At 30.7% G+C, this 19,530-nt stretch overlaps 5 protein-coding genes and 1 non-coding gene across 7 annotated transcripts; 2 read left to right on the plus strand and 4 right to left on the minus strand.

Annotated features, from left to right (window-relative positions):
- Positions 1–2,363: 2,363 nt before the first annotated feature.
- Positions 2,364–2,735, minus strand: LOC113862481 (Bowman-Birk type proteinase inhibitor-like). The gene has a single exon (XM_027495566.1). The coding sequence runs from the start codon at positions 2,733–2,735 to the stop codon at positions 2,364–2,366; it is 372 nt and encodes a 123-aa protein (XP_027351367.1).
- Positions 2,736–6,259: 3,524 nt separating this feature from the next.
- LOC113862482 lies at positions 6,260–7,671 on the minus strand. The gene is made up of 2 exons (XM_027495567.1): positions 7,558–7,671; positions 6,260–6,385 (listed from the first exon to the last, which is right to left on the minus strand). Exons 1-2 carry the CDS (start codon positions 7,669–7,671, stop codon positions 6,260–6,262), a joined length of 240 nt encoding a protein of 79 aa, XP_027351368.1.
- A 1,528-nt stretch (positions 7,672–9,199) lies between these two features.
- LOC113860684 lies at positions 9,200–12,036 on the plus strand. Its single transcript, XM_027493165.1, has 3 exons — positions 9,200–9,402; positions 11,122–11,176; positions 11,491–12,036. Exons 1-3 carry the CDS (start codon positions 9,289–9,291, stop codon positions 11,868–11,870), a joined length of 549 nt encoding a protein of 182 aa, XP_027348966.1. The 5' UTR covers positions 9,200–9,288; the 3' UTR covers positions 11,871–12,036.
- Positions 12,037–12,683: 647 nt separating this feature from the next.
- Positions 12,684–15,560, plus strand: LOC113860682 (UPF0187 protein At3g61320, chloroplastic-like). Of its 2 annotated transcripts, XM_027493164.1 has the most exons (5): positions 12,684–13,420; positions 13,631–13,798; positions 14,124–14,330; positions 15,026–15,211; positions 15,336–15,560. In XM_027493164.1, exons 1-4 carry the CDS (start codon positions 12,713–12,715, stop codon positions 15,200–15,202), a joined length of 1,260 nt encoding a protein of 419 aa, XP_027348965.1. In that variant the 5' UTR covers positions 12,684–12,712; the 3' UTR covers positions 15,203–15,211; positions 15,336–15,560. The 2 variants fall into 2 exon arrangements, with proteins under 2 accessions (XP_027348965.1, XP_027348964.1); XM_027493163.1 differs by having other exon boundaries at positions 12,703–13,420; positions 15,026–15,559.
- An 867-nt stretch (positions 15,561–16,427) lies between these two features.
- Positions 16,428–18,912, minus strand: LOC113862483 (riboflavin biosynthesis protein PYRD, chloroplastic-like). The gene is made up of 4 exons (XM_027495568.1): positions 18,881–18,912; positions 18,083–18,431; positions 17,207–17,505; positions 16,428–17,034 (listed from the first exon to the last, which is right to left on the minus strand). Exons 1-4 carry the CDS (start codon positions 18,910–18,912, stop codon positions 16,428–16,430), a joined length of 1,287 nt encoding a protein of 428 aa, XP_027351369.1.
- TRNAV-CAC lies at positions 18,702–18,775 on the minus strand. Its single transcript has one exon. It is a non-coding gene; the product is annotated as a tRNA-Val (tRNA).
- Positions 18,913–19,530: the final 618 nt, after the last annotated feature.

Below are 19,530 nucleotides of genomic sequence, written 5' to 3' on the forward strand. Positions count from 1 at the left end.
AGTATTACATTTGATTTGTAATTAAATAATGTAATATGCAATTGCTTTGAAGTTATGGTATATCAGGCTCTATTTGTAATTTCTATTCTAATTGCACTAGTTCTGAATACTACATGATTTATCAGTTATACTAAAATTTGAAATAATGGCAGTTTTAATAAAAAAAATTAAATAAATTTTCTTAACTTTGGAGAACGGTTCACGAGCAACTGTTTTGCAAAGTCCACTTCTGAAAGCGGTTCACTCATTAACTGCTTTTAGAAGTATACTTAAGAAAACGATTATGGGTACTTTTGAAAGCGGTTAATGGGTGAACCGCTCTCAGAAGTGGACTTGCAGAGCGGTTACAGAAGAGTCGCTCTCATAAGTTCAAGATTAGAGAGCCGTTAGTTCTAAATCGCTTTCTTTGATCCAGCTTTTGTGAGCAGTTTCACATTGAACCACTCTCCAAAACGTCATGTATAGAGAGCGGTTATGCAATTAATCACTCTCTTAAGTGTACTTCTGAGAGTGGTTAAGCTCGGAATTGCTCTCCAAAATAAATATTTGAGAGCGGTTATTTATACTTTACTAGAAATAAGCTTTTGAAACGCTAACTTAGATAGCAGTTAGTAAAAATCGCTTTGTAACAATACTTTAGAGAGCGATTAGTGTTGAACTGCTCTCAAATCTATACTTTTGAGAGCGGTTCTCCATTAACCGCTTTCTAAAGTCATATATTAGAGAGCGGTTAATAAAGAACCGCTCTCTAAAGTCGTTCTTGGAGAGCGGTTAATAAAGAACCGCTTTTTAAAGTCTTTAACTTTTATAAATGAAACACGTTCACGCTCAACTCATGAATCTCTTTGTCTTCCTAACAAAGTTGGTGTATTTGTTCTCTTTCACGTTTGTAGGTTCTCTTCATCTTCTATATTTTCACAATTCTTCGTTCATTTGTAGGTACTTTTTTTACAGTTCTTCTCATTCTTTCTTTCTTTCTTTTTCTCTTTATTAACGGTAAACTATTCATTCTCTTTTTCTTTCATTTTCTCTTTGTTAACGATGAATTATCTTATTAATTTGTTCTCTTTTTCTCTGTTTACTGTTTGGTTTGTGCAGATATGGCTGTTTGATTAACATAACGTATGGACTCAAGATTCAATTTTGATTTGTGATAAAAATGAAAAAAATTTGATTGTCAGACTTGTAAATTAAAATTTAAATATAACAATAAATTAATTTTAGTTTGCTATAGAAAACTCGCAAATAAATAAATTTCAAATTTTAGATTTCTGTTTAAATTCATATTTTGGAGAGCGGTTCTGCGTGGAACCGCTATCTAATCTTACACCCATTGGAACCGCTCTCTAATCTTAACATGTAAGAGCGGTTATTTAACTGCTTTCCTAAATGTAATATATTGGATAACAAGAGATTTTAGAGCAGTTCTAAACGCTCTATAATTTAAAACGGAACTGCTCTCTTATCTCATTTTTGGCGTAGTGTTAACCACTCTTTTAAATTCAAGACATTGCATAGCTCAAGATTTTATAACACTTATAACTGTTTTTTAATTATGTTCAACCAGAACCGCTTTAATATTTTATTTCTGGCGTAGTAAAAGTCCTGAATAATTACAACACAATTTTTTTCTTTTTTTCTAAAAATCAACTTCCAAAGAAAAGCATTTAATTTTATCTTTAGTCTTTTCAGTAAACTGATATTTTTGGATGAAGTTCACTGATAAGCTGTGATTTGCATATTAATCAATATGCAAATACAATGAAAAACAATAGCACACATTCGATGAACTAACTCACATTTTATTTTTAAAACATGTTAAAATTTTAAAACAATATTATTATTATATTAGACATACACAAAATATTATATTGTTTATATTTATTCAAATAGATTGATGATTTGCTAGATTAATTTGTTTTTAAACAACCTAAACCTACTTTAACTAAATAACACTTTAAAAAACAATTGACTTTCCTTTTTATAGATAGATCTGAACTGACTTGAGGTACATCGACGTAATGCAAGAAAATCGTTATGGTGTTATGCGTGAATCTAGTGAGAAGTAATATAGTGCGAGTTCATAAATATGTTGAAAAAAATAAATAAATATAGGTTTGCTGTAAAACTTATAATTAATGTCTTGAAATAAACATCGTTATGCGTGAATCTAGTGAGAATTCGAAAGTTGAAGATAAATTTAAAAAAAAAAATGTAAAAATAAGTTAAGATAAAAAGCCATGACCTGCAGTTTGTAGTAGTGGTAATAAACTGCAAGGCCTGGTAGATTTTATTAATTTATTGGCACACACGAAGACCATACATGAAAACAAAGCCTCAGTGGCTTTATTTCCTACGTTAGTTTATTCTTTAAGAGCTTCAGGTTCAGTTTCAAATGAGTGATGACAGGGTTCATAGCAGAAATTGGTTATGTCAGCGCAATGGCACTTTGGTGGCTCTGAACGCGTGCAAAAACAGTGTTTGCAAGCCAAGTGGCAAGTTTTGCCAACATCAGCACAACGGCAAAGGGGAGGGATTGATTTGGTGCAGAAGCATTTGTCACAACACGCTTTTGTTGTAGATTTTACGTAGTAATTGGCATCATCGTTGGGAAATATTTCAGGGATGAAGGAACTTGGATCGAACCCATGAGCATCCACGCTTGCACTCAACAGTCCCATCAAGAAAAGCATCAAAGCCACGTTCACCACCATCACTTTCTTCTTCAACTCCATCTCTCTGTATATCTCTCTCCTTTTCTCTTGTCAAAATCTCAACAGCTACCAGGTCTATTTATAATTGGATTTTGGTGGAGTGTAGATAAAGATGATGACTTGTTATAATGTTTATTAAGTATACATATAGTTAAATTAATGTCATAATGTATGTCCTTAAGCACATGTTATAAGAAATTAATTTTCAATTATGCTTGTTATATGTCGTCATGCAATAAGATATGACCTTTGAAGAGTTGTTAGTTTGTCATAAGCTAGCGTTTCATAATAAAATATGGTATTTGTACGATTTTTATTATAATTTATAAAAATAAGAAGACAAGAAACATAAGTAACGATAAAACATATGATGTGATAAAGGACGCTTATTTTTTATATAAATATTATAACCCTTCATAATTGATGACCAATCTTTTCATAATTAGTTTATGAGGTTGATGTTTTTGTGCATCATGGAGGAATTTTTTGGAGAGATGTCTTTCCTATTTCATGTTTTGACAATTATGATAAGGAAGGAGGTAAGAACCGAGGAAGGAAATGTAAAATGAGGTGTGTGTGATAAAAAAATAAGAGTTGTTTTATATTAATTGAGTTATTCAATGCACAAGTTATTATTTAATTTTTTATTTTATTTCATATTTATTAATTACTAAACGCGTATGAAGTTATTTTAACTCAATTTTTTTTTATCTTACTCAACTTAAAGAAGATTAACTCATGGTATGATAAAAATAATATATATATATATATATATATATAATTAAAATATTTAATAAACCTATCAATTACGATTTTTTAATAAAAATTATTTGATTTTTAATATTTTAATGAATAATCTTAAGTTAATAATTAATATCTACTTTATATTAATAAATATAGTGAGATGAAGGTCTTGGGAACTTGTCCCTCGTGACCCACGTTGCATGTTGCGTTAAACAAGTCTGCACAAGGGGAAAAAAAAAAGACAATTTGAAAGTTTCTTGAATTATGTCCAAATTGACATGATGACTGTGACTACGACGAGGACCATTGATGTAAGAGAGCTATTAATGTAGGCCTCTTGTTTTTTCTAAGTCGGCAAAAGTTAAATATTAAGATCAAATGAGAGTTTGAATAAAATATTTTAATTTTTAAAAAATTAAAAATATTATGTTATTTTTTTAATTTTTAAACGTAGATTTTGTTAATAAATAATAATAAAAGATTAATATAACATATTAAGTGTCATATTAAAAATTTAATTAACAGAAATAATATTATTTTGAAAGATTAAAAAAATAAACGTAGCAAAATAATTTTAATTGATAAAAATAGTGTTGTTATAAAAATTTAAAAGTGACCTAATTATTTAAATATTATAATATATATTTTTTTATTATTTCTTTTTTTTACAGAATCTCATCAAAATTAATTTTTATAATTATATTTAATATTGAAAAATTTAAGATTGAAGTTTGTTATTCTTAAAAGAAGAAAGCATAAAAGATTCAATAATTATTTTTTTTAATTTATTATAAGTTATTTTCTATTATTTAGATAAGTAATAGAATCTTAAATTTTTGTGCATTTTTAAAAACAATGAATTCTAACTATTTTCTTCCTTTTCCATCGATATTAATGTAATTTTTAAAAAATATTTTTTTTTTGATTTGTGATAAGAAAATGGTAGTATAATAGAAAGTAATCACCTATATTTATTTCAATTTTTTGTTTTTAAAGAAAAATAATAATATGAATGAAGATAGTCTTCTTTTTGTATACATAACTTTTATTATTTATTCGTTAAATTGGTTTAAAATTTGTAAAAGATTTTTAATTTTTTTTAATAATTTCATCTTTGTCAATACAAATAATATTTTATATTTACCATGAAAAAAAAATTATTAAAAAAAATAGGATTACGAAAGAGTATTAGGGAGATAAAATTAAAGTTTAAGTTGATATTAAAAAGACATAATATATATTTTTAACTATATAAACTTTAGCAAGATAATGGAGTATTTCACCCACCTAAAAAATATTTTCTAATTAGACTATACTAAATAGTTTAATAAAAGTTTAAATTTATTAAAATATAATGCTGATGTCTTGAAAATAGTAGTAGTTACTAAAAAGAATATATTATAAACATGAGATTGCTAAACTATAATTGCTCAATAAGAATAAAATTAAACTATTGAAAGGCCTAAAAGTTGAAGAACTAATAATGGAATAAGATATTGAAGTTGAAGATATTATAATATAAAAAAAAGTAAAAATTAAATAAAAAAAGTAAAAATTGAAGATATAACAAGAAAAGGAGTACCTAAAAAAGTTGAAAAGAAAAAAAAAGTATAAAAAAAAGAAAAGTATATGGAAAAAAAAAGTACCTGTAGTAAATTAAACAAAAAATAAAATAAAAAAATTTAAAAAATAGAAAAGAAAAGATAAGTGTGAGTATGCTACATCAAAACAAAAACAAAAACAAAATAACATAAAAAAAAGAGAAAAGCAAGTATGAATTTGCTACATTAAAAAATAAAAAACAAAATAGTATAGAAAAAAAGAGAAAAAAAATAAAAAAAGACAAAAAAAAACTTATATTAATGAGAAAGATTATTTACATAAAAAATATTTTAAAAATATTATAGAAGATGTAAAAAATATGAATCATAAAAAAAAATATTTAAAAAACTCATAAAAGTCTAAAGAATTAATAATTCTAAAAAATTCAGATAATAAAGATAATAACAAATAATTTTTTTTCCAATTTAATAAATTTGTGAAATTTAAAAAATGTGAACTGAAGTTTTAAAGTTTAGAATACTTACGAAAAAGTGTTAAAAATTATACAATCTAAATAGAAATAGAAATTAAATGGATAAAAAATGATCAAATAAAAACAAGAGCCAAATATAAGAAAGATTATTTATAATTATTTTATTCTACCATTATTATCTTAAATTGGTGACATATTCAAATATTTTATTATTATTTTATTTTATAATATGTAAAAAGTTTACTTTTAAAACATATTATTCTAAAAATTTAAATAGCATATATTATTTATAAAAACAACAAACGGATACAAAACTTATGAATAAAAAGAATATGTTAACAAGTGCTTTAAGATATTAGTTAAAAAATAATAATGATATTTTTACTTAAAAATTATATTAAAATTACATTAAAATTATGACATAATGAAGTTGAAGGATAGAGTTCTTCCAAAGTGAAAAGATGGACATAATGAATAATTGACAGTAAGCTTCCCTGGATGCCTGAAACCGAGTAGATTGGTGGGGTGAAAGTTTTTGCAAACTTTTTAAATAATATTTTTAAGTAACAAATATAAATAATTAATATTGTTTTTACAAAATTTTGTTAATATAATTAATCAAAAGTAGTTAGTATAATTACAAATACCTCTAATTATCAAATAGAACCAATCTATTAAAAATTATTCACATTTATACATTCAAACGGCTAAAGTAAAACCTTTATTCAGTTTGATGTAATTATACAAGACAACCATTAATTTATGGTTATTCTTTCCTACTTATCTCCTTATTGCTGTCCAATTTCCCCATTTGATTTTCTTGAGGCTCTTTCTTTGATCCGAAAATGTACTCTTTGACACTGCTCTCTGCTGAAAGCATTCCCTTCTTAATCTGCAATTAAGAAATTGTACATTAGATTAAAAAAAGAAAAAAACACACTAATTGCAAACCCTAGAAACAAAGCTTAAGTGGCCCTTTTGTGAAATCAACAAAGTAACTATTTAGACACTTGCCACTGCAGCACTAGCAACAGCTGCAGACTTCACAGCTCTATAAGCTGTTCAACGGATCCGGATTCAGTGAAGTAACTGCACCGTCCCATTACGTGATTTTTTATTTTCGCTTAAGCCCTTGTATTTTTGCTTAAGCGAAAATGTAAAATTTTGCCTAAATGCAGGGTGCAGTTTTTGCGCAGACTGCACTGAATCCGGATCCGCTGTTCAACAAGGTTCCCTCGATTTTGTTACAGAAGGTGGATAGCTAGCTACCAAATTGAGGAAATTGACTACTATATACTGTTAGCAAAATAGTTTCTACGTATATAAACTTTCTAATTCACAACTTTGCCAGACAAGAATGCACCTACTCTGTAAGTTTCTCTAATTTGAAATTTACAACAGACAACTAAAGCAAGATGCAAATGCAGTCATATGACTAATGAGAAACACGTTGTAAACCTTTTGTCCCATCAAATTTCCAATGAAAATCCAGAACAATTCAGCATGCTGAATGCATGAAATTCTTTTTTTTTGTTTTTTTTGGGAGTTTGGAAAGAGAGAAAAAAAAAGTTTTGAAAGGTAAAGCAGGAGAAGGAAAGAGAAGGGGAAAGAGGGTTAGGAAAGAGGGTTAACACAAAATTTATCTCCATTTTCCATCTAAGAACTCACAAAAGCATTTAATTTTATCTGTAGGCTTTTAAGTAAACTGATATATTTTTGGATGAAATTCACTGATAAACTGTGATTTGCAAATACAATGAAAAACAACAGCACACATTCGATGAACTAACTCGCCAAAATTCGTGGAGGACAAGAATTCTTAATTGGAAGCATGAATTTTACAACAACTAATAAGGAAAACATAGGGAATCAAAATAACCAGAAACATAATATTCACTTTGAGACATCAAAATCAAACAATCTCATGGCCTTAATCTCTGTTGGGTAGCTGAGAAATCAAAGAATAATAATAATAAAAAAAAGAATATAAACCCAGTTGTACAAAGGTTTTAAATTTGTGAATACTAACGGATGAATCATGAACAGGAGGGGAGAGAGAGTTACAGGGTCTAGAAGTGTAGGTTCGGAGCCATAATCAGCAGTTAAGAGAAAATATGAAGCAGTTATAGTTGCCACCATCGTTACTCTTCTCACCACCTTGTCTGCTTGTGGATTCATCGTACGTTTCTTGCTCCCTATGTTCATTCAAGAGTATTTATGATACTGTAGGAAACGGTGTAGAAGTTTATGGAAGAATCAAGATCGTTTCTGTAATTTGTATTGTTTAGGAAATTATCAGAGGATAAATATCAAATATCATAATTCATGTTATTGCCGTTTTGTACATGAACTCTGAATAAATTTAAGAACATAACTTACTAGTTGTTATTTAGGTACTATTATTTATTAATTTAAATATATTTAATATTATTATATATTAGTAAAAGAACATTCTAATTTTAATCATTAAAAAAATTAACAACATTTTAAAAAATTGTATTTACATTTTGTCTTAAATTTAACATTGTTGATTGCATTTCATCTTGTTCTCTTTCATTTATTTATAGGTATTACTTATGGAAAAATAACGATATTTATATAGTTTGGAGATATATTTTTAAGTCTTTATTTTATTTTAAAAGTATATTGTTAAAATGTTATAAATTAAAAATATAAAAAAATTATATATAATATTAGTTTTTAATAATTTAAATAATAAACTTACTTCTTTTTAATCCTGAGTCTTTGTGCCCGGTACGGCATCAAGGGATAGATTTTAAATTTGAGTATATCTTAAATAATTAAAAAAATAAAAATAGAGGAGGGTAAAAGGAAATCTATATTTATATAATTACATACAAAACACTGAATGAACATTTATTATGGGCCTACAATTGCAAAATGGAAGATATGCATGACATTACAAAATTAAAAATACTATGTGAATTTTGCTAGTGATAGGAGTATTAATTATGTTATCCTTTAAAGATGTGTCACATGATTAAAAGCAACACATGACATATGATATTACACGTGTGGCGTCTAATAAGTATATTATATGAACAACATAAAAAAATAGTCCATGTTACCAAAGTTTGAAGCATGAAATAATGTCACAAAAAATATCAACTCAAACTTGTTATTTTTGTGTAACATATGGTTTTAAAAGTGTAGCGCCTAGTGAATGATGTAGAATATGATTATTTAATCAGAATACTGTTGGCTCAAATTTGTTTTTCTTCTCTTTTGTGTAATTTTTTGTGAATCCCTTCATAAAACATATGTGGCGATTGAAGCACAAGTCTTTTCCCAAGGATTAATGATGGTACTTATTAGTATTTATTAATGATGTATCATTTAAAAAAATATTTTTTTAATGTATTTAATGGTACATGATTATGAAGTAAAAAATAATATTTTTTATTAAAATTATAGTATTTAATAATGTTATTATAATATTTTATTTTTTTGTATGTTGTTAGTTATATATTATTTTTTTAAATAACTGCTAACGTGACATAAGTTATGTCATGTTACAATTAAACGATAATAAATACATTTTTGAAAATAGCAACAAAAAAAAACATTTTTAAAAATTTTAAATTTTATGAATATTAAATTTACCAAATTTTAAATATTAAAACTAAAAAACTGAAAAGAAAACTTTTGAAAATTTTGAATTGGAAAAAACCGTTGTTTAAAACCACAGAAGAGAAGAAAAAGCGAAGAGCTTTGCTTGGTGCATTCATCGAGTGAAGAATTGTGGAGGAAGAGGACGAGGTAGAGGAAGAATCAATGGAAGAAGTGAAAGCTCCAACAACGAAGAAGAGGCCATTGGACTCTGATTCCCACTCCAATTACCATAAGATTCGTGCTGTTATTCGTGATCTTCGTCCCCACTTTCTCCAGGTTTTACTTTTCCATTGCTAACTTCGTATTTTAACTCCTCTTTTCTTTTCTTTTCTTTTCTTTTCTTTTTTTAAATTGAATTTACGGCTAAATTGGTCTGAAAAGTTTTTAATTTGATTTTGTCTTGTTAATTTTGTTACTCTTTTATGTTATAGAGGACTACTGCTAGGGTTTCTGATGGTTTTGGCAAAAACAATGAAAGAAGGGTATTTTTTATTTATTTCAAGTAAATAAATTTTGATTTAAAAGTATTTTAGAATTAAAGGAATAAAGCGTTACATTATAAGAAACCTTCATATGATCCCTTGTTCATTTTTTATAAACATTATGTAACCCTCTTAATTCAAAAATAGAAACTCAATCCTTCTTGCTTTGTTCCGCCAAAACCCTACATCCAAATATGTTTTGATATTTTCATGGGTTATTCATAAGGTACTGGGAATTGGGGTAAATGTGTAATGTGTACCAGATCCAAATTATAGGACATTGTTCATTTTGTACCACAAATTAATTTGAGAAGTTCAAAATGAAAATAGTTACAAGGAGTATTAACAAATTCTTGAACTAGAAATAGAAAAGTCTAAAATTTGCTTAGAGTAATCTTGCAACTGTTTCAGCTGTGACGGTGAATGAATTTATTGGTGAGAGTGTGAGAGACTTCTCATTGAGGCTGAATGTGTATGTGTATTGTAAACTCGTTACTAACTTGATTAGGAACCAGATTATTTGAGTTTAATTTGATTTAAGGGAAATGATTGAAAGGATGAGGATATTTGAGTCTTGTTGTATTTTCTGGATGTGAGCTAATCTAATGAAATGAAGAGATATGTCTGGTCATGTTAATTTTCTTTTTGGTGGTCTGAGCATACACTTGAAATTAAACGGTATACTTTAAAGGCCCTCCATTTTCTTGCTTTGAAGCACAGGGTACAGAGTACAGTTAGAAATAAGAATAGATGGATGATTGATTGTGTAGCAAGTTAATGAAAGATATGAATGTCTGTGTCAGCGACAATCCATTTATGATATACTAAATTTGAAGCACAGGGTTTGGAGTTGCCAAGTTAATTTCTTTCCAGTCTTATAACTTCTCACGCTCCTCATTTCTTGACTTTTTAACTTCCTTGAGCCACATTTGGTGTCTCCAATTGAATATAACTTCCATTACTAAGCTCTTGAATGCCAAGGCTATTCATTTGAAAGGGTCAAACAAGAAAGCAATTAAAGTGTGATAGTGTTCTAAGAGCTTTGCTTCAGTGATACCTGTGCTTCCACCTTACAATCATGGTATCATCATTGTTTGGACGTTGTCTTAGTTTTTTTTAATGCAAATTGTTATTAGTTCACATTGGCTAGTATAATTTATGCATATGCATCTTTTTCTTGGTTAAATTATTGACATCATTGTGAAGAAGAATTGGCGAGAGATTTGCAAATACCTATTTAAGGTCTCTTCCCTTCATCATCTCTGAAAAATTATCTTCCTTATTGTTGTTTTGTATTTAATTATAAATTTGTTTCCTTCAAACGAAGTTTACTGTATAAAAAAGGGCTTAATATGTGAATAAGCTTACGTAAAGCTTCATGTCCAATGATAAAGACCAGAAAAATCAAACAAAATTTCAATGTATCTCTTTTCCTTTATCCGGTTGTGTAAATTTTTTTTTTTTAATTGAAATATTGTATCAACTGTCTGACTGTTGCTGTTTGATCATGAAGGTTCTCCGAACTCCTGATTACAAAAATTGCCAGGCATCCCGTGAAATTCAAGAACGTAAGCTCATCTAAACGAAGTTATATTTTTTACTTGGTTGACCAATAATCAAATCATAATGCAAATGGTCTACTGCCTATATCAGTTATAATCCTTAGTGAAAATGGATAATCAATTGAATTTATGCCTATTTATATTACGGTTTGTCTACTGAATGGAGTTGGACATGTTAATGACTGACATGTATATAGCTAGAACCCTGGTTCCTAACCATGCCACCGTGTCTATGATCTCTGGTTGTTTAAGAATAGGTGGTGTAAAAAATACCACGTGGTAGCTTGAAATATGCTTTTGACTTCAACTTGTAACTACAGAGCTGAAGATTGTCATTAAATTCAATGACAAAATGAAAGCGGAATCGGTTTCACTAGGAAAATGTCAGAACGTTCAAGATGGCCAGACAAAGGCTAGCACTAACGTGGATCAAAAAACGCTGAAAGAGCAGCAGCCTCAACATGTCAAGTCTGCAGAACAGTCTCAAGTAGAGAAAGCATCTGCGCGGCCATCTGAAATTAAGCTTACTCCACCAGTTCCTGGTCTTCAGAAGCTGCAGGCTGAAGATGGTCAGACACAAGGGACGTATGTAGTTGGAGGATCAGCTTTTGGCTGGAATTTTATCATCTTTTCAGGCAAGGAGCCTGTCTATTATGGTAGGACAAAGGAACAATTTCGATCAGGAAAAGTGACAGAGTAATCAATCCTATAGAGCTCGAAACCCCCATTGGTTGATGGTGGATAGAATTATATATTGTACAAGTGGAACAATTTTTATTTTTTTTGGTTATGATTAAAACTTTTAAATTTACCAAGAGCTTGGCACGAATGCTGTAATATTTTTGCTGCTGGTAGTATTTCATCTTTGAATTCAGATCGTATTTTTCATTTAAAAATTGCAACGGTAAGTACCTAGTTATGTTGCTCCTTTACCATGTTTCATCAGCGTTATTATTCTATAGGATCTGGTGTGGAATTGACACCCAACTATGATGTTATTGTCAGTTTAATAATGCTATTTACATAAATTTTTCATCCCTTTCTCGTAAGATAATAAAATAAGGAAATGCACATTCTTTCTCTTCTATTATTATTAAGTTGAGAATTACCTGGTCGGTCTTGTTACCATATATGAGTGGTAAACGTTTAAGGAAAAAGTATTATAAGTATAAATCATTAAATATATTTATAAAAAATAAGGGTATCATAAACTCTAATTTAATGTGCGTAATTCCTAGTCAGAAAGTATATTTTTATTCACAGTCCGGCCTTCAAATGTTAGATTAATGATATTTCACGACATATGAAAGAGCTGAAAATATTGGTGTATACGAAGAGAACATTATATGCAGAAGGCGAATTATGTTGTTCTATATGGTGTTTCTGTTCAGCATGTCTGAAAGTTTGACACGTGTAAAAACATGCTTCACAATAATCAACAGTTTCTAACCAACTAACCTGTCACCATCATTATCCTCATCTTTTCATTCTTCTCTCACACTTATTCCACTCTAAACACATTGAAGAACATGGCAATGCATAATGCATTCATCTTCCTTCTTCTCTCTTTCACCCTCAACTCAAACCAAACCTTTCTCTTCCAACTTCACCCCAAACTCAAACCTCCTTCAAACACTACGCCCTCTTCTTATTCTTCTTCCCTCCAAACTCAAACTCAAAACCAAAACTCTCTCATTTCACAGACCCTCTTCTTCTTCATCATCTTTTTCAATAACCAACACCATAACAAGAATCTTACGTGTCATTCCTGATTGGGCTGATCATGTGAAAGAGCGTGGTGTGCAGCAGAACCGAACCCTTTACAACCATCACAATTGGGTTGAACACCGAAGCTCTCTTCGCCACGTTCGACATTTCCTCTCTAGCCTCTCTTCTCGTGTTGTCCTTTCTCTTGTGCCACCGGTGATTGTGTTTACTTCCTTCGCCACCATCATTGCCGGATACAATTCGGCTGTGTTGGAGCGATGGTTGCCGGAGTTTTTCCCAGTGCTGAAGGCCTCCTCCCTGAGCTATCAGCTGACAGCGCCAGCATTGGCGCTGTTGCTGGTGTTTCGAACCGAGGAAGCCTACGCGAGGTTTGTGGAGGGGAAGAAGGCTTGGACTAAGGTCATTGCGGGTGTGAATGATTTTGCAAGTGTGGTGATGGCAGGTGTTGATAATAATGCTGATGATTTGCATGTCAAGATGTCACTCTTGCATTACATCATGGCCTTTCCTGTTGCACTTAAGGTTGGGAAAATTAAGGTGCCATTTGTTTAATTATCAGTAAAATTAGAAAATAAAACAAGTTCTTGTGCTTTTATTTTGTGATGGATAATCAAATGACTGAATGGCCTTTCATTTTGACTTATTTTGAATTTTTAAAATATTATTTAGGTTAGTACTTGGTATAATGCAACTCATTGAACTTTGATAGTCTTTTTGAACAATTCAATGCAGTGTCATGTGTTGTATGGTTCGGATGTTAGGAGGGACCTCCAAAATTTGCTAGAAGTTGATGACCTACAGCTAGTGGTTGATTCGAAACACCCTCCTCGCTGTATTATTGAGTTCATCTCACAAAGCATAAAACTGCTAAAGTTGGAGGATTCAAGAAGAAATGTCTTGGTCAGCTCTGCTTCCTGTTATTTGCATTTAGTAAATCTTGATCTTGCTTTCTTTTCTATTTTCATCAATGTGGTCTAAGAAAGTATTTTGGCTGTTCCATTTTTTCTCATTTGTTTAACTGCGCTGTTAGAATACAAATTTGTGTGATCCCTTGTTTATTTATTAGGTAATAAAGTCATAAATATGGTATGTCAGAGAAATTTTTTTTTTCCGATTTAAAGTACTAAAAAATTAGGAAGTTTTTAGGTTTATCTTACTTTGAGCTTCAGCTTCACATTATATGATAATTCTTTATTTGTATAACACTTTCTTGATTGTGGTGTAGGAGTCAAAGATCTCTTGCTTCCATGAAGGAATTGGCATTTGTGAACAACTCTTGAGTATTCCCATACCACTATCATATACATACTTGACCTCAAGGTTTCTTGTCCTCTGGCATCTTACACTACCTATCATACTATGGGACGATTGTCATTGGATTGTGGTTCCTGCTACTTTTATTAGTGCTGCCTCCTTGTTCTGCATTGAAGAAGTATGTTCCTCTCCTTACCTTGTTATAATCTGCTAGGTAAACAAATTTCTTTCAAGTGATCATTGTAGAAACAATAAAACATAAATTAGAATGTTTGCAACAATGATTTTGATTTCAGAAGTTTTATGCTCTTGCTTCACGAAACTGAGGTTGCATTATGCAAATATTGCTAACATGTTGGAAGTAATCTTGAAGGTAACTGTTGTTGTAGTGGACTGGATACCCATAAGAATTTGAAGTTTGTATATAGGCAACAATGATCTTTAAGCCTGCATGTGTAACTGCTGTTTCTTTTATTTACACTGGCTAATTGTCAGTTTACTTCTTGATTATTGCTATGATTTTGGATTGGTGAATACCAATTCTGTTGATAATGTAAATTGACAATAGGATATCTTTATCCCAAAATCCAAATTAGACTTATTATTAATAAAATTACCTTGAAGGTTCCATCCAATGTCTGGTTAAAATTTTGAAGAACTGATTTTATAAGAATTGTAAGAGAAAAATTTATGTGTGCCTAAATGTTGGGTTTTATCATTTTGGACTATTGTTGCTAATTGAATTTGTGGAGAGTTGCCAAATAACACTTGGCTAAATCAATAATGCACCATTGTTGAATGGATTTTTGTAACGCTTGTCCTTGTTTTCTGGTGAGAAATCTAATTCAAGAATGTGAAAAATGATTACTGTAGGTTGGAGTTCTAATAGAGGAGCCATTTCCAATGCTTGCACTTGATGATCTCTGCAAAAAGGTCCACAAAGATATCCTGGAAGTAATTGCAACTGAAAATTTAATTCGAGATCAACTTGTAGCAAAGAGAAATAACTACTCTAAGGAGAATTCACAAAATGGCTGGCCTTACTCCTAGAAGAAAGGGGTATGAATGTATCTCCTAACTTATGCTCATGAAGTGGCTTTGTACATAGTACTGTCAGTCAAGCTGATTTCTAGGAATACATTCTTTTAAGTGATTACTCATCATGATCGTACCATATTTGCAGAAGTTCGAGAATTTCTTTTCACAAATTCACCAATAAAAAAGGGATTCACGGATTTATTATTGATCTGTATATATCCAAATCATGTAAATATAATCATTGTTTTAGGTTTTCTTTTTCCCGTTCGGCCTGTATATATAACACTACAACAAATTGTGTAATCGCAATAACTTGCCATCCTGAGATTGGATTTTTATTTAACTCATAATCTTTGAAGTTTTGTCTTCATTTATGCTGTACCCTGTCATCCTATGATTATTTTCTCAGAGCAGTTTTACAATATATGTTTTTAAGGAGATACAAATTTAGCAATGTCACATCATATATTAAATTTAAGATTTTGACCTTCATTTATGTAAACTGGGAACAATAGGAGGAAAATGGTTGACAATAGTCCAAGTTCTTTTGCTTTGAAAATTAAATGCAAACAACATAGAAACACCAAAGCAGATGTACCTTAAATTAATATAATAATAATAATAAGTGTATGTTCCCTTCAACGTAGGAGAAGTCAATTATGCTCACATCATAGTGGTTTGTCATTGGGATCTCATCCATATTAACATATCTAGAATAGAGATGTTTTATTTTTATTCAAAAGATGAATAACAGAACAATTGATGCCATTGTTCTTGAAAATCAAAGCCATTTCTCAATTCTTGGTGGAATATGAGGATTCACAAGATGAGAGTCCACATACGCCTTTAAGGTTCTCAAACAAACTAGCACTTGAAAGGTAGTTAAGCCTTCCTTGCAGCCAACAAGGACAATGACCATCACCAAAAGATGTAGATATTCACTCATCAAAGAATCACTTATTTAATAGACTCTGGAGCATGGAAAGTAGAAGCAATACAAACTACATGGAAAAGGGAGAATAAACTTAAAAACCTCTATGAAATAATCATATAGCAATCGTAAACTTTTATTATCCTAGAATTTATCAGCTCAACTATAGCAGAAATATATTCAATTCCTTTAGAGACCCTAAAATAAAGAAATAGCAATTGTAGAAATTGAACGCTAATAGCATAGTATAAGATGGCATTGAGTGAGTGAAGGTTGAAGTTCATGGGTACCCACCCATGAGTCCAGTTAAAATTTAAAATATCCCTCAAGTACAACACTTTGATCTGAGGCCTTGGACTGTAAATTTATCACTTCTATTCCTTGCTTTAAACTCTTCAATGGCATTAGAGAATCCATCTTAGAACATCCATTCCAAACTGGCAAAATTTCTGTCACAAATTTATTAAAGTATTTCTTCTCAATACCTTCCTTAGCAAGTTCTTCAAACTCGCTGAAATTCCCCCTAAAATCCAATAGGACACTGTTTAAACCTTGACGATTACAATAATCTAAGATCACATTCAGATTTATCTGATCCACAACAACAGTTTCAATTCCTTGTTGAGCCATATCTGGGGGTATCCTACTATCTGTTAGAAGCACCATATTACCAGTAAATTCATTGATGACTTGAGGAATTTGATAAGAACTAGTACATTTTTGTATTATAATGTGAAGTGCCTGATTGGCTCCAGGTTCTTCAGATGCAGGAACAAAGAAATCTTCACCGAACAAGGAAGAAGAAAGTACTACTGCATCATATTCTTGCAATAAACGCGAATAGTATTCCCCACAGTCCATCACTCCATCTCCTAGTATGTCCAAAAATTTCCCATCAACTGATAGAGAATATCTGCAATGCACAAGCACAATTCCTATGTATTTCTTAAGAATTATAAATGCAGGCTGAAAACCAAATTTAAAACTAACTCTAATGTGCATTCAAAAAACATAGAACAACCATACATGAATCTACGATGAAAAGCAAGTGAAAGTATCAACAGAAAGAAGTGATCTTGAATTACCTTAAAGTAAGGAAAGGACTTCCAGTTAACATATTATAAATGTAAGTCTCATTGAGGCTCTTGCATGATTCTTCCTCTACACCCACAACAACTTCAATTCCTGCATCTCTCAACCTAGCCACCCCTTTGTAGGCCACAACAGGATTTGGATCCACCATTCCAATCACAACTTTTTTCACTTTGGCTTTGATTAAAGCTTCAGTACAAGGAGGAGTTTTTCCAAAATGATTACAAGGTTCCAAGCTGATATATGCTGTAGCATTTTCTGCCAAATCACCGGCATCCCTCAAGGCAAACACCTGACAATTTTATTCACGGCTCAACATATTCAACAACGAACACAGATTCTCTATCTAAATTATGGGAACTAGTTCACGTAACGCATGTTCTCCAGAATATCAATTACTTTCTTCAGTGTCACAAATCATTATCTGGATTTGAAATATTAAACGTGGCAATGAAACATATATCTAAACGAAGTATGGATACTTCATTTTGTGAGATATACATGTATTTGGTACACACTAGGTAGTAGGTACATGTATGTTAAAACTATCACCTTTAACATTTTCTTTTCCTTGATTATATATGTTTTTCCAACAATCTAAATTTTTTCTATGCAATTTATATTATGTTTTGAAATTTATGTATTTTAAAATTATATTAACGTACAATTATCTTTAATTTTTGGAAATTAGCTTTAATTTTAGAAATTATTGTATGTCATACTGTATTTGTACCAAAATATCAATATATATATATATATATCGAGGTAACCAAGGAAACATTGAAAGATAACGAAAGGGTATATTATATATAGTTACAACTTGGAAGGAAATTTCAGTTTTCTAGAAATAATAGAAGAATTAGGTGTACCTCAGCATGAGGTTGGCCTGCTTTAGGGTTAAACCCTTCACCAACAATTTTCCCATCCTTTACAATAACACACCCCACCATTGGATTGGGGCTGGTAAATCCAAAAGCCTTCCTTGCAAGCTCCACACATCTTCTTATGTAAAACCCATCATCATTTAGTCCATTAATGCCACAATGGACACTTAAAGAACTAGGACAGTGTCCCCTCCAGCTTGGTCTTGTGGGCACCCAGATGGGTGATTTGTAAAACCCACAAAACCCACAAATCAAACTTCTATTAAAACCAAGCTTGGAGGGGTTCAGGGTTGGCAAGAAAGATGTAAACTTTTGAGGAGTGGGAGTGAAAATCCTAATATTTGCATAATGTTTTGGGAAGAATGGAAAGAACAAAACACAAGAAAAAAACTAGACCAATCATTGAATTTGAGTTGCACTAGGCAAAGAGTAAGTGAACAGTGACTTGACCAATCAACTGGCATTGGTTTGTGGAAAATTCCTAACGTCTGCGGTCTGTGCATACTTTTCTGACCAGGATCAAAGCACAGTAATATGCATGATTAAAATAAATAGTGCATGCATGATCATTGATCAAGGTAGAAAAAATCTTTTGACAGAATGTTGTCTGAGCCCGGGTTCGAACCGGGGACCTCTAGTGTGTGAGACTAGCGTGATAACCAACTACACCACCCAGACACTTGAGATTTGTAGATTTAAGAAAAAGAAGAAATCCGCAAAGTAAGGCATGTTTACACTATACTCCCCTGAAGTTGGCTATAATTACACCAAAACCGTACATACTCGGAAATTACATCTATATTTCTCACTACCATGAGTTAGCAATTAATTGGTGTATTTGTGAGTAACTGTTATAATCTTTAGACTTAGTCTAAAGTTAATGAATGGTTATAGTCTATTACCATTACTTAATAATATTGTTGTTACAGATTTTACAATATTTTCCTTTAATAAAATTTTGAAAAAAGTAGAAGTTGCTAACTGAGGTTCGTTTAATTGCTAAAGGAACGTGAACAATGGTAACTTTTATTGGGCAGCACAAGTTTTGGTGGACTGGTGGTTGTTGCAAAGGTGGTTCCTTGATTTAGCTGAGGATAGAAAAATAAAACAATGGGATAGAGAGTGTGTGGGAGTTAGAGTTTATGTAAAAGTTTTAGTGTGGGTTGTGATTTGTCATTGTCATCCAAAAAAAGATGCACCGGGTTTAAATATCATGAATATGTGACTCTACAAATCTCAGTAGAACTTGGACATTAAAATTGAAGCTTCATGTATTTTTAGTAGGAACACAAATTTTGGACGAGTCACAACACAAATTTGGTGATTATGAAAGCACTACTTGCAAATGATGTGTTCGAAAGAAAGTACTGCAACAATAGTGTCACCACTTGGAGCCTGCACCCTTATTTTATATTTTCACACATTGACACACT

The sequence above is a fragment of the Abrus precatorius genome, unplaced genomic scaffold (genome assembly GCF_003935025.1).
Source record: "Abrus precatorius isolate BTA unplaced genomic scaffold, Abrus_2018 Scaffold3, whole genome shotgun sequence".
In the NCBI taxonomy this organism is placed as follows: domain Eukaryota; kingdom Viridiplantae; phylum Streptophyta; class Magnoliopsida; order Fabales; family Fabaceae; genus Abrus; species Abrus precatorius.

Coding starts and splice junctions, on each gene's coding strand:
- LOC113862481 (XM_027495566.1), bottom strand. CDS start 2,735: ATGGAGTTGAAGAAGAAAGTGATGGTGGTGAACGTGGCTTTGATGCTT.
- LOC113862482 (XM_027495567.1), bottom strand. CDS start 7,671: ATGAATCCACAAGCAGACAAGGTGGTGAGAAGAGTAACGATGGTGGCA. Junction 6,386..7,557: donor AACCTACACTTCTAGACCCT/GTAACTCTCTCT, acceptor TCTTAATTGCAG/ATTAAGAAGGGAATGCTTTC.
- LOC113860684 (XM_027493165.1), top strand. CDS start 9,289: ATGGAAGAAGTGAAAGCTCCAACAACGAAGAAGAGGCCATTGGACTCT. Junction 9,403..11,121: donor TTCGTCCCCACTTTCTCCAG/GTTTTACTTTTC, acceptor TTGATCATGAAG/GTTCTCCGAACTCCTGATTA. Junction 11,177..11,490: donor ATCCCGTGAAATTCAAGAAC/GTAAGCTCATCT, acceptor TTGTAACTACAG/AGCTGAAGATTGTCATTAAA.
- LOC113860682 (XM_027493164.1), top strand. CDS start 12,713: ATGCATTCATCTTCCTTCTTCTCTCTTTCACCCTCAACTCAAACCAAA. Junction 13,799..14,123: donor ATTCAAGAAGAAATGTCTTG/GTCAGCTCTGCT, acceptor ATTGTGGTGTAG/GAGTCAAAGATCTCTTGCTT. Junction 14,331..15,025: donor CCTTGTTCTGCATTGAAGAA/GTATGTTCCTCT, acceptor TGATTACTGTAG/GTTGGAGTTCTAATAGAGGA.
- LOC113862483 (XM_027495568.1), bottom strand. CDS start 18,912: ATGGTAGTGAGAAATATAGATGTAATTTCCGA. Junction 18,432..18,880: donor AATATAGATGTAATTTCCGA/GTATGTACGGTT, acceptor TGCAAATATTAG/GATTTTCACTCCCACTCCTC. Junction 17,035..17,206: donor AGTCCTTTCCTTACTTTAAG/GTAATTCAAGAT, acceptor TGTGCATTGCAG/ATATTCTCTATCAGTTGATG.